At 40.3% G+C, this 14,191-nt stretch overlaps 1 protein-coding gene across 6 annotated transcripts in view; it reads left to right on the forward strand.

The window, feature by feature from the left end:
* The window catches only part of LOC117425061 (rho guanine nucleotide exchange factor 10-like protein), a 75,939-nt gene that overhangs the window by 13,014 nt on the left and 48,734 nt on the right, over nt 1-14,191 (forward strand). For 2 of the 6 annotated variants that reach the window (XM_058993308.1, XM_058993307.1), the window contains exons 3-8: nt 7-34; nt 6,215-6,321; nt 7,703-7,753; nt 9,670-9,762; nt 10,680-10,813; nt 12,985-13,101. In XM_058993308.1, the coding sequence (XP_058849291.1) occupies nt 7-34; nt 6,215-6,321; nt 7,703-7,753; nt 9,670-9,762; nt 10,680-10,813; nt 12,985-13,101 (530 nt within the window). Of the gene's footprint in view, nt 1-6; nt 35-3,429; nt 3,612-6,214; nt 6,322-7,702; nt 7,754-9,669; nt 9,763-10,679; nt 10,814-12,984; nt 13,102-14,191 lie in introns of those variants that run through there. The other 4 variants (XM_058993310.1, XM_058993309.1, XM_034041718.3 and 1 more) reach the window with 4 other exon arrangements.

Raw genomic sequence — 14,191 nt, forward strand, 5'->3', positions numbered from 1 at the left:
CAACAGGTTTGGCAGCTAGTGAGGCAACAGGAGGGTAAGTTATCTTTCACTATAACAGGAAGATATGATTAGACAGACTGTCCCACACAAGGGCTGTTACAAAGTCAGAAAGATAGGTTTAGCAGCAAACAACATAAAACAACATACAGTGAAGCACTCAAAGAGACTGTATTCAGAACTCAAAGCCTGGGCTTCATCTCGTCACCTTGTAGGCTGCAGTCCAGATTGTTATTCAGGGCTTTCGGAAGCGTTTGTAAATGCCAGGGGACGAAGTGCTCATTCCCGTGGGCCGTCTGCAGAGAGACTCTCTGAATCCCTGGAATTTGAGATCTGCCGCAGGATTGCTGTGGAGCATTGTTCCTGCACATTAGTGCTGTTTAACTGTATTATCATCCACAGGGGATATAGTGGAGACGAGATATAACACAATATTATGCATCGTCTAGCTTTGAAATCGGTTTGAAAGTTGGATTCACACAGTACTGAATTTGTGCTGGGTTTTATATTTTTAGTTGTTACTATAAACAACTTTGACAGACTGGAGTTATAAAGTCAAAAGGTTCAAGACTGTGTACATATTTGAAGTCTCATTTTTAGATTGTAGAACGAAGTATAAAGAGATTAAACTTTGACAGTATGTTAACAACCCAACGATTCTCACTTAAAGCTGTAGTGGATTTCACTTTTACTCTTCACTTCTTTTTTGTTAAAAAAAGATGTAAACAATTTGAAACAAAGAAAAGAAAAATGGTTAGAAAAAAGGTTGCAGAACAGAAACACAGACATCATCAATATTTTTGCTTTCAAACATTAGCAAAAAAAAATAAAATATGTTACCAATGAAGCTTTGATTCCATTTTGTGAGGATGTGCTGGTAACCACAGTAAAACTTTGCATGGGCCCGTCTTAGTGCTGTGTCAGCTTTTCCAGCTTCTTGTTTTTCCCTCAAAGTGAACCCCCACGGGTACGTATCAAACTAGACAAACTGTTTTCATTTGCGTCTCTTAAAGCAGAAGCTGTGGCAATACTGTAGGAGTTCTTCAATGAGTACAGTGCCCCTTGCTAGTGTACTTAGCACATGGTTTGTTATTTTCACTGCAGCTGCATTCTGGTAGACCCGTTTGGTACACTGTGCAACTATTCCATAGTTTCATGTCTTGTTTAATTTTCTCCACGATTAATATTGTTTGCATATTTTCTGCGCTTAAAAAAATAGATTTTTGGGGGAAAAAACAAAACAAAAACAAAGTAAACCAGTTCAAACCCAAGACAATTATATTGTCTAATTTTATGAATTTCTACAAGGCATTAAAAAAAAGATGTGGTATTCAAATACAGTTTTAATACAACCGATCACATTGTGTGATAAATACAAAACACAATCCCATAATTAGAATCAAACAATGAAACTTTTTTTTTGGCACAACAGTTTTTTTTTTTCTGCATGCGTCATCTACACACCTAGATACCTAAATCTGTAATTGAAAGCATTGGAGATTAGTTGCTGTTTTTATCAATGCTGTCTGGGCACATACTGTGCATAACCCATGTGGCATCTTTAAATGACAAGCACAAGTTCAGACATGACATTAACTAAAGACTGACAGGATTTCAGAACAGAACAAACAGCTCATCAAGGGAAGGTGGGTCTCACCAGCACTGTCCCTGGAAACACCCAGCTTATCCCTCATTGGCAGACTCCCTGAAAAATGATCCTCACAGGTGTGGTCAATCAGAACCTCACTGATGTCATAATGACTAACATATTTCACATTTTGCTAGTCTCTGCTAAAGTTATTATATATCCATAGGGTTAAAGGGCTGGTACGTTTCATTGTAAAAATGATAAGGGACTGGGGGCTCCCGAGTGACATATCCAGTAAAAGCACTTGCTAGAGTGCAGGATGCGCTCTATAGCCTGAACGTCGCGAGTTTGAGTCCAGGCTATTCCTCAGCCGACCGTGGACGGTAGCTCTCAGGGGGCGGCGCTCAATTGGCCGAGCGTTGCCCGGGGGGAGGGAGGGCTTATGTCGGCCAGGGTGTCCCCGGCTCACCGCGCACCAGTGACCCCTGTAGTCTGGCCGGGCGCCTGCGGGCTTGCCTGTAAGCTGCCCAGAGCTGCGTTGTCCTCCGATGCTGTAGCTCTGAGGCGGCTGCACGGTGAATCAGCAGAGTGTAAAGAAGCGGTTGGCTGACGGCACACGCTTCGGAGGACAGCGTGTGTTCATCTTCGCACCTCCCGAGTCAGTGCAGGGGTGGTAGCGGTGAGCTGAGCCTAAAAATAATTGTGCATTTCAAATTGGGGAGAAAATAATAAAAACTAATTGGCAACGACTAAATTATTAAAAAAAAAAAAAAAAAAAATGATAAGGGACTGAGATTTTTAAAGGTCTGTGGTATACTCAATTTGCATACACACAGCAGCATTTGCCTGTTGCCATGGTCTCAAGCGAGACAAGCTAACCAATTCAAACTATTCTTAACTAAATTCTCCATTTGTTTTGCTCTTTAATGAAAGCAATGTTTTAGTTTAGGGGTGGCCGAAGTTGATTCTTCCAGTCCTGGTCTTTGTTCCAACCCTGTTCTAAATGGCTTAATTGAACCAATCAAACCTCCATCCAGACCCTGTAGTTGATGACCTCATTTAACCTGTTAAACCTGGAGTGGAATAGTCCTCCAGGACCGTGATTGGACCCCCCTGCTTTAGTTAGAGCAACAGACGTAACTTGTATACCAATTGTATTGTATTATACTGTAGTCCAATGTAATTGATAGCAGTCTGGTTGCATGATTACAGACTGTGGTTACTTCCTATAAAAATGACACAAAAGGAAAGATGGATGATGCAGTGTGTGTAAAATGACCTACTTTTAATACATGTATATTTCATGACTTGCACTTACAGATATAGAAGAGAACCAGATGGAAGTGTTATGAATAAATACAAAAAAAATGATAAATGAATAATTCCCTCTGTAAAATCAGACCAAGCTATACATTTGTTTAATACCCATTTATGTGGACTAAAATCATTTAAATTGTGCGAGACTGGAAAGAGACTGCTCATGTCAACTCACAGAACCCATTTTAATATCCTGTGTTCCATTCAATTGATTCCTCTGAGTACATTTGCATTTGACGTCGCTTCAAAATAGGATCCAAATAATTGCATTTTCCTTTAAACAACAGCTTATGCAAACTGGCCTAATAATATTTCATTATGTCTTGCATAACAAGTTCATCTTGTTCAAGCTGACAAATAAAGTAATACCTAATGTAGTTTTTGCTTTGTTTAAAATAAGAATGTAGAAGTTCAAACCTGAGCAGCATTTTCCCTTGTTGCAGTTAATTCAGTACCTTAAGGGTTAACACTGCAGAACACTCAACCTGACCTTTTACCTTCCTCCTGCTTATTACATATTCATGAGGCCCGCCTTCTAGGGGAGGAATCTGCAACAGTACAGGCTTTCCTGGGTTCTGTGGCATATACGAGATTAAAAAACAGCAATAGATCTGAAAAGGATTGCTTTGGTATACAACAAACTCACCATCAGGACTATTAACCCCTGCCATGCCAGCAGCATGTACAAGAGACTGTCTTGGAGAGGCAGGTAAACAGAAACAAGCTTGGTTTCTCACCTGAGGAAAGTTGGTGTGGTGGGGTGTGGTAAACAAGCAGGCTAGCCCTGAAACTTGCCTTAAATGCTGCTGTCATTATGAACCTGTTTTACTGTCAAAGAATTGTTGAAGAATGTGCAATGTTTCTAAAGATACATGGACAATAGTGAGATAAAGTAACCAGATATTTAAAATAATTGATTGGGAGAGTTTGAAGCGATTTGTTACTAGATTCAACAACTGGCTTTAGAGACCTCATTAGCCTCTTCAGGCGTATGAAAGAAAAAGGTATGCGTCTCAGAAGAACGGTTTGATTTATTTAATCCAAAAATGCTTACTGTGTAGTGATTTTTGAGGCAAACTATACACCAAGTCAAGCAGACTAGCATTTCCATAAAATGTCATATTATTCTCGACCAAACATATGTGTTCTTTTCTAGGTTTCCTCTAGCTGTGAGAGGGTTATGAATGCACTCTAACAAACAACTTTGTTAAAAATTTAAAAATAAATGAAATGTGCTACTACTGGCAAAAGATTGGAATATCCTGTTCAAACACTACCCTTTTAAGAATGGCTAAGACATGTAAATTACTTTTTCAGTAAAGACAGTGCAAGGACAATGTTCAGCTGTGAATGTCTGTATGTTTAGTTAGAAAAGCAGTTTATCAAGGTATTATTGGTTCCTCTTTGGAACGAACAGCCTTCCTTATGCCAGTCAAGTCATGTGACGTAACAACCTTTCATCTCTGTCAGCCCCACATACTCTCCTTGTCTATAGAATAGGTGGTGCTGGCTGAGTTGAAAGACAACATTGTCATGCTATTTGAATGCAATGAGGGAGGCTGTTCAGCCCTAGCATTTAGGATTCTCAGGACAAGCTCAAAGCCAGGTAAAGGCAAGTTTAGAGAGAAATAATACAATATTATTATTATTATTATTATTATTATTATTATTATTATTATTATTTATTTCTTAGCAGACGCCCTTATCCAGGGCGACTTACAATCGCAAGCAAATACAAATACATTCAAGTGTTACAATATAAGTCATACAATAAGAACAAGAAATACAATAATTCTCAAGTGTGACAAACCACAATTCAATAATACAGCAGATAATAGTGAAAGTTACATCAGGATATGATTAAATAGTGATAGTTACATCAGGATATGATTAAGTACAAAATACTACAGATTAAACACTTGGCAGATTACAATATTCTGAGGTACAGGATTAAATGCAGTAAAATAGGGGGCAGATAAGAGCAAAATAAAGCATATTTAATGAAGGGTGATAGTGTCCCAGGATATAACAGAGGAGTTCTACAGGTGCTGTTTGAAGAGGTGAGTCTTAAGGAGGCGCCGGAATGTGGTCAGGGACTGGGCAGTCCTGACATCTGTAGGAAGGTCGTTCCACCACTGCGGAGCAAGGGTGGAGAAGGAGCGGGCTCGGGAGGCAGGGGAGCGTAGCGGAGGTAGAGCCAGTCTTCTAGTGCAGGCGGAGCGGAGAGGTCGAGTGGGGGTGTAGGGAGAGATGAGGGTCTGGAGGTAGCTGGGTGCAGTCTGATCAAGGCATCTGTAGGCTAGTACAAGAGTCTTGAACTGGATGCGAGCGGTGATCGGGAGCCAGTGGAGCGAGCGGAGTAGTGGAGTAGTGTGGGCGAAGCGAGGTAGAGAGAACACCAGGCGAGCAGCAGAGTTCTGGATGAGCTGGAGCGGACGGGTGGCGGACGCAGGGAGGCCAGCCAGGAGGGAGTTGCAGTAGTCTAGGCGGGAGAGTACCAGGGCCTGGACCAGGAGCTGGGTAGCATATTGGAACAACAGAACCCAGAACCACTCAGAATGCTTGCAAACACCATACAGTGTAAGGACAATGTAAATATATATGAATGACATTTGAAGATACCGATTCCTTAAAAAAAGGAATGATTTGTTTCCGACAAAGTGTTGAGTACTGTTGGTCATTGTCGTGGTTCTACAAGATTTCTAAAAGGAAGTTATTCAGAACAATGCAGGGGTGAAAGGCCAGACGTTCTAGGAAGTGTGTTGGAATTCTGCAAGACCTTGGATGGTTTAATCCGTGTTTGTTACTGGTATTGCTTGTCTAGTATATAACAAAACCACTGCAGCACTTCTGCTTATTCTCACACTGTTAAATATTTTTGTCTTATTGGGATGTGGGGTTTGAGGACAGTGGTTACACTCCCTTGGTTCATCTCTGTACACCAAGGGGTGCAATTTATCAAGACACACGAATAAAAGACAAAACAGCAAATACTGTTGCATTTCTATTTACTCAACATGCTTTACGTATCTATGGTATGTAGCAGGTCACACCGCGAATCACAAGTGAACTATACGGTACAGTCATTAAGCTACGGAACATAATACTGTATGCAGCTTCGAAGTACTGCAAAAACTGGACTGCAGTATAACTCAATCAGATGTCTTTTCCATTATTAAAAAGCTTTCTTCACTATGAAGCCTCTGAGAAGGTAACACTATAAAACAGCCCTTTTTAAGGTTGGTGGTCTGCAGGAGTCTCCCAGTCAAATTAACTTGAGTTTGTTCCTTTTTTTTTTTTTTTTTTTTTAAGGGTTTCAACTTCCACTGAACCAAAGATTTCAGCACAAGAGGAGGCTCCGGGAGTCTCTAAGGACAAATCAGAGGGTCTTTCCTGGAAGAGAAACAGCATATATGATGGTAAGGAGGTGGTCTTCAGTATCTCAGCAATGCTTGTTACAATATGTGACTGTTTATATATGTTTATATATATATATATAAACATGATTGAAGAATGATGTTTGAGTAAGTGTGGGATTTATTATGGCATGCAAAGTGACTCTTGTGGTTTTAACTGAGGGACTGGGAGAGAGTGTAAGTTCTAGTAGTTAGAGCTGTGGGGATGAGAGGCAGTGCTTGTTGTAAGAGCTGAGGGACTCGGGGACAGTGTGGCCCAGTGGTTAGAGCGGAGGTACTTGGTTGTAGTGTGGCCTTCTGATTAGAGCTGAAGGACTAAGAGGCAGTGTGGCTTAGTGGTTAGAGCTCAGTGACTGGGAGGTAGTGTGGCCTATCAGTTAAAGCTGCTTGTCTTTTTGTGTTTTGTCTTTTCTAAAAACATAAATTTACATTTTGGGTACCACTTTAAGATTCATTTTTAAACATTTGAAGCCAGACTAGTATCTATTTGGGTATACACAGATATGTGGTTAGCTCTTCTGAGAAGAGGTCAAACGGGCCACAAATACTCACCACACCAAAACAAAAGAAAATGGAACTAGTCTTTCACAAATGCCTAATTTGTGGATAACATGGGTCGATCTTTCAGGAGATTTCAACCCATGAACCGTGATACACTGTACAAGTGACCAGCTGGACAATGGACAGTTTCACTCTTCTCCTAACCAGAGCTGCTTAGCAACTGCTTTAAGTCGTTTCCTAATAAGTTATTTGGTTCAGTTGCTGGTCTGTCTTGCTCTCCTCAAAAGTCCCACTGTAGCAGACATGCAGAATCCCCCGAATTCGTGCTCTTCAATCTGTGTATTTGTCAAGGCCCTGCCTGGAGCTAAGGATGAGTGGTTCAGTGTGGTGTCAGAACTCACTGTCTTCCTGTGCAAAGGTACACCAACAGCTCTGTGAGAGCAATGTGCTACTGGGCTCCCATCCTCCTAGCATTCCCTGTGTCTCAATCAACATCACCGATGTGTCTCTGACGAGGCCCAATACATCCGTCACACAATAAAGCCCTTTAGTGAGCTGAACCACTGCCATATCACCCTGAAGAAACCCTAGCAGACCATTCACATCAAATGCAAATTGTGGAATAAATGCAGTGGTCTTGATGGCACACAGGCACCATGACATTGGAATATATTACCAGTGTATTGGTTCATATTATTGCAATACAATTGGTATACCAATAGTAAGGAATCCTTTGACCTTATCCTTACTCCTTGCTCAGCTTAATTCCTCTCCAGCAGTCGTTTCTTTTTATTAAGAAGAAAAATGAATGTAAAGCTATGTAAAGTTTCAGGCAGGAAACTCTAAATGCATCGGCAAAAAAAAAAGACAATTTTATTGACAGGAAAATCCCTGCAACCATCGCCAAAAATCAAGCAGACGTTGGACGAAGGAGGTAAATTGAAAGCTGTTTCTCATTGCGGTCTGTGCTGTATGTTTGAGTTGACCTCATCCTCCACCTCATTCTCAGACTTGGCAAGGGTTAGCAGTCAGCCTGCCTCCCTGCCTCTCTCCGCTCATTCAAAATGTCCTGGTCCCAGAAAGGTGAGGCCGAGCACCAATATCAAGCAAATCAGAATTGCAGAGATACATGCTTATGTCAAATCTTTTTAACGCCAGTAAAAAGAGATGCAGTGACTGCCTTTTTTTTTTAGGTAAAATTTGATTCTTGCGACCCTAGAATTCCTGTGAGGTCCACCATAAAAATGAACCCACTGCGTCTGCAAATATGCATTTAAAACAAAGCAAAATATAGCATACAACCTGAATACACAAAACAACCTTCATTTCCTATTTCCTATCATAGCAAGACTAACCTGCTATTTGGGCTGCTGGCCATTCCTAGTGCAGATAAACAAGCTCTGGTTTTAACTTGGCAGGACTGTTTTAAAAGTTTTTCCACAGCCACTTGATTAAATACCCAGTACCCTCATGCTTGCTGTTGATAAAACCCAAGGCTTTTGCTACACACTGTTCAAGGTGATTGAACTGATTAATGCAAATGTCCTGCTGTTTGTACTTTTCTGTAGCAGTGTTTTATCTTTTATGTACCGTCTCTAACCAGCTGTAAGTGAAATGGCTTAATTCAGCAAGCATAGGTGAATGGGAATCATAGATGTGTTTCCAGTGTGCTAAATGTGTAGCCATTTACAAAGCCTACCCCAAAAGCTTTCACTAGCGTTGCTACTGCTTTTGCTACTTTCCCAATTCTTACAGCGGTTTTATTATTTCTATGTTATTGGGACGTTCAGATGATTGATTTGGGTCACAAATTAGCAAAGGAAGTATTTTTTACCTATCTCTGAACAAGAAGACCGTTTGTAAACACTGAAAGTGTGAGACTTCCACAGGGATAGTGAAAAGTTGGCTTCAGCTATATCAGTTTTTGGTAAACCCAATTCCAAATTCAATTGTACTGTAAAGTAGTACAATAGATGAACAGAAATAAGACTCCCATTGTGTAGCACTTTGAACATGTCAGGGCTTATTTCATTAATTACCCATTCTGCAGGGCTACTGTATTGTGGGTGAAGCCAGGTGTGGCTCAAACTAAGCAACGGGAGTCCTGTTTCCAACTGTGGTTATAGTAGACCACTCCTTTTCTAATTGTCCAGTACTCTTTCTCAAATCAAAATCACAAAAAGGTTTGAAAGAAAATTGGGAATGTGAAAATTGGGAATTGCAATTCTTTTGACTAGAAGTCTTTCTAAGTGTGTAGTTGATTTATTTCAAACATTTATCAAAGAATTGTGTATGTGTGTATATATATATATATATATATATATATATATATATATATATATATATATATAAAATATGTGTATGTGTGTGTATATATATGTGTATGTGTTTGTGTGTATATATATGTATGTATATGTATGTGTTATATATAAAATGACACACACACGTATGTATGTGGTGGATTCCACCAGCTTACCTTTTTATGGCCTATATTAAGCTAAACACCAGGGTCCTTTTTAAATTGTTTGTGCCAGGAAAAAGGTTATAAGTGTCAGTGTCTGAAATATTACGCACACTTCGAAGTGTTGTCCAAGATTCCTTGAGTCAGCTCTATGAAATATGACAAAGTCGATCTCAAATAACTGCCTAATGTCTTTGTGTACATTTAACAACTTCAGACCAAAAAAAAAAAAGAAAAAATATGGGAAGAGTCAAACTTTTCAGAATAAAATTAGACAAACATTTTATATAAAGACAAGAAACCATTGTCTGTCATGTTATGGAACAAATACATTTTCTATAAATAAATCTTGTCAAACTAAATCAATTATTTAATTTATTTTATTTTAGCCCATTCCACCCCAGCAATAGATCCTGGGACAGAGAGCCCTGAAGTGATCTATGATGATGTTCCATGTGAGAATATCCAGCCCAAGACAGAAGGTGAGAGCAGACTCCTTCATTCAGTAGCTACCCTTGAAATGTGTTGCTGGATGTTGATTTTTAATGAAGTGTTTTAACACTGGGGGACACCTCAAGGCTCTTGGTCCATAGCCCATCTGCAGTTCTGAATCCAGTCAAATCATCATTAACATAGTATTGTCCGTATTTTTTATTTTTTTGGTGGACTATTTTGGCCGCTGTTCACAGTAAGGACTGTTTTAAGGGCAGTTTTTTTAAGGACTCATATTTGAAGAGTTTATAAAGATGTCTTTTACCCTATCTAAAACCACTGAAAAGGGTTTCATAAACAAAATGGGTTTTAAAAACAAATCACTTTCAATATAACAAAACACTCAAAGTTGTGACTACGCCCATTAGAACAAACATGTATACAGATCTGTCATTTAAAAGTGAACAAACTAGTAAGAGTACATAATGGCTATTGTGTCTGATACCTATTGTGTCCATACCTTTTTGGAGGTCAACATCAAGTCTTAGTAATGCTGACTAAACTCACTTTTAGTTATCCATTGGATCTGTTGTAAAAATAACCTGGCCTACAAAAATACATTCACCTATTACAATACTAGGCAAAACAGACAACGCTACAAGGTAATGCCATCGTTCAGTTAGCAACTAAAAGTAAATACACCTGTGCATTAAAACAACACATTGGTCTAGCAACAAAACAGTTATACTGCAGTACAGGACTCAAAGCTCATATCTAATACAGCTGAGATCTTTGAGCAAATTGTATATTGTTACCAATCATCCTTTCAGCCCTTTGTGTGCGTAACCCCAACGTAACATACAACTGTTGAAGGCTCTGATGGAGCTCAGCTCACCATGGAATCCAGGACCTCTATTGAAGCGTGCTGCCCTGACCTGTGTGCTCTTGTCTGGTTTGTGTCTGCTAGATGACCTGGTCTATGAAGACGTGCAGCGCGAGGAGGAGCCAGGGCCCCAGGATGGCTGGAGCACCAGTGAGTTTGAGAGCTACGATGAGCAGTCTGAAGAGGAGAGCGAGAGCAAGCTCCCCACGCGCAGCAAGGTACCGGCGGGGGAGGAAGACATTCTTTTACGGCTAAAATTTCACAAAATACCTTTGGATCTATTTTAGATTGAAAAACAGATAACTAACTTTTTAACCCTCATAAGGACACGTTGGAAAATTGACTTTCCTGGTAACCTGGGGTCCAATCGGACCCCAGCAATAAAACAACATATAACTAACTGGAGTAAATGAATGAATGAAAATGTGTATATGAACACTTTATATTGCTGCTACCGATTTGCTGCACGTCACAGCACTGGAGCACTGAATGAGAGGGTGGTAGAAAGTATATACGGGCATGCCTGAAATCAATGGAAAGCACAAAGCTTGTGCTTTTAAATGACGTTGAAACCGGAACACTATCTGTTGAAGCGACAGAGTAATAGGCAACAAACAAAACTTAGGAGCTGACTCATGTCACTTGACTCAAACCTTAGTTTCGGTTGGCTGTAGTTTTACTTAGGAACGTCTGATCAAGACATACGATACATCATTGGAAAGCTACAAATCTGTACTTTCAAACAAGCCTTGACGCTAGCTATTATGGTGCCTGAGATATTCATGCAAGAAGATCGGGCCCGCTGATACACTACGCCTGGGGTCCATACGTACCCCAAACCTAAAACAATTTGGGAAATTCAACCAGGCTACCTGTACTAGATCCACGTAACTGATACTAAAGCACCATGGGGTCCGAATGGACTCCAGCTTACCTTATGAAGGTTAAATAAATTGCTACAAACTTTTGTCCACTGTCGTCTTCACAGAGCAAGGATGAAATGATTACAATAGCTAGGGAGATGCATGACTCACAACTGTTTCTTAAAACACACACATATATATATATATATATATATATATATATATATATATATATATATATATATATATATATATATATATATTTGTGGGTTTTTTTTTGTATAAAGTGCCCTGGGATGCTCCGCATGAAGAACCATTTCATTTACAATAATATAATGATCTCCAATGGTCCTTGTGGTCAGGTATCCCTGGTTTAATTATCTAGATGGGGATAATGACAACATCAATATACTCTTCCAGTTCTTTGCTGGAAAAGTGGCGCTTCTCTTCCTGTAGCTGAATGTGGGGTTTAGGAAAGAGGAATTGGCAGGTGTTAGCAGAAGAATAAATAACCTGTTCTGAAAGTTGTCCTGTTCTACACGGTGAGTTCGCTGGTACAGGGAGATGTTCAGGTCCAGGGGTAGTGTGCTTCATGGAGGCTGTTCTTTGGCCTGGAAGTGACATAAGGAATGGGGTTCCATCAAACTGAAAGTGTTTTTTAGTTTCTCTTCCTCTCTGGATTTCCCGACTGTGCTTCTGCTAGTTTTTTTTGTCTCTCTGTCCTTCCCTGTGCTGTGGTGAATGCTGGACTTTAGAAACACCTCGGAGCTTTGCTGAGACTTTTCTCGCATTTCAAGGTACTGGTAGATCTTCCATCACTTAGCCTCTACCTTTGCTTATTCTGTCACAGGACATCAAGGATATTTGTTACTGTAATTGCATGGTTCTGCTGATCTGAAATTGGGCTGTCAAAGCAGGGAGAGCTTAAGAATAAAGAGGGAGCAGATACAGTATCAGAATGCAAAATTCACATGATTAGGCCAGAAGTTGGTCATGTTTTCTGTAACCCTACAAAACGCATAGCAAAACAGGTTTAGTGTTTGAAAATGATTGTAATTCAGTAGTAGTCCGCAATGCAACAATATCAGCCTAAATATTGAAGCATTGAAAATGAAATGTTCTGCTGTTTTTGGTTATATATCTTGTCAGTGGCTCATGTGGTAAAAACCATTTGGAGTGCAGGACATGCATTCTACAGTTGCAAGTTAATGATCTTAGCAGGGTGGATCATTCGATTGGCCCTTCACAGGGGGAAATTTGTCTGGAGATCATTGTCTATCACGCGTTAGTGATACCAACTGGTCAGGCATTCTGCAAGTCTAGGTATAAACTTTCCCGACTGGGTCCTTGTCACCAGTGTTCATTTGCAACAGGGTTAAAATACCCTTGCTCTTTTGCAGGAATGCTCACAAACTCTGTGTCTATTGCTGCTTTGCTTGCCTTCATTCTCCCCTCTCCTCTCTCCTGTCTCTCCCTCTCTCTCCTCTCTGCTTCCCTGTATTGGGTTACCGTGGCGATGCCCACAGCTTTCCCCTGACGTGCGGGGCCTGAAGGAACGGTGCGCCCGGACCAAGCGTGAGCTGCTTGCTATGCGGCTGGGGCGCCGCGACATCAGCCAGATAAAACCGAGCTATGACTGGAAGGTACAGCCGGCTGCCTGGCCTGGAATTAGGGGGAGGAGGTGGAATTAAACCAAACGATTCTTAGACAACACAAGCGTTTTTGGAGTCCTCATGCTCTTCTCATTACTCAATTGCTATTTCTTTTGGTCGTTAATTGCTAGGAAAAAAAATCAAATACACGTTTGCGATAATGTTTATGTCTTTCAAATGGGAAAATAAGGCGCTAATTCTTATTGGATATGTTTTTATCTCTTTGGTGAACTTTTAACCTGCCACCACACTGCCTGTGCAGCAGGTATTAGGACCCTACCGGAAACATGAAACTTCACTTTAAGTGGTGTCAAGTGGGATCTGAATACCTGCTGCACAGGGGGTAAATCAATGCATGGTGGCACGATAAATAGGCTTCACCTGATTTTAAAGACGAAATGAACTAAAACAGCAGAAAAAAAATCATAAGAACTTGCAAAAAACAGGGAAGCATTTCAAACACCCACTGCTAGCTAGACTGACATTTAGGGAATGTAGACAAACTACACGGTCAACAAGGTCTGAGGTGTTTTGAAGTAGAGTAAATAAAAGACTAAACTACTGAAAATATTGCAAAAAAAGACACCAAAGAGTAATATCGTGGAGTAAAGTGAACAATTCTGTGGTTAAGCTATACATAAATAAATAGACGTCAATAGAAATCGACAGAAACTTTCCACACAAGGTTTTATCTTGAAGGAGCGGTATCCCTGGACCGGGAGATTAAAAACCTTTCTAATTTATTACTGCAGCGCTCTGGTCCTCTGGCTGAGCAGGGCAGTATTTACTTTACTGTCGTGATTGATTTTCTCTAGCAAAGCCCTTGCGTTCGACATAGTCTGAGTTGGGTTAGCCAGTAAAGTGCTACAGTTTCCTCTGACTGCGGTAAATGATGGAGGGGAGGAAACACTGCCTTGCGATGCTTTGCTGCATTAAGGATAGAGATCCTTCCCTTATTAGCTTAGAAATGTAATCCACAATCATAATTCCAGGTTTTGGTAGCTGTCAAAAAGCCTGGAATTGCTGGTCAAGAATCTAAAGAATTGATTTTTATTCCGTGATATGCAGACCTGTTTTTCTT

The sequence above is a fragment of the Acipenser ruthenus genome, chromosome 20 (genome assembly GCF_902713425.1).
Source record: "Acipenser ruthenus chromosome 20, fAciRut3.2 maternal haplotype, whole genome shotgun sequence".
Taxonomy (NCBI): Eukaryota; Metazoa; Chordata; class Actinopteri; order Acipenseriformes; family Acipenseridae; genus Acipenser; species Acipenser ruthenus.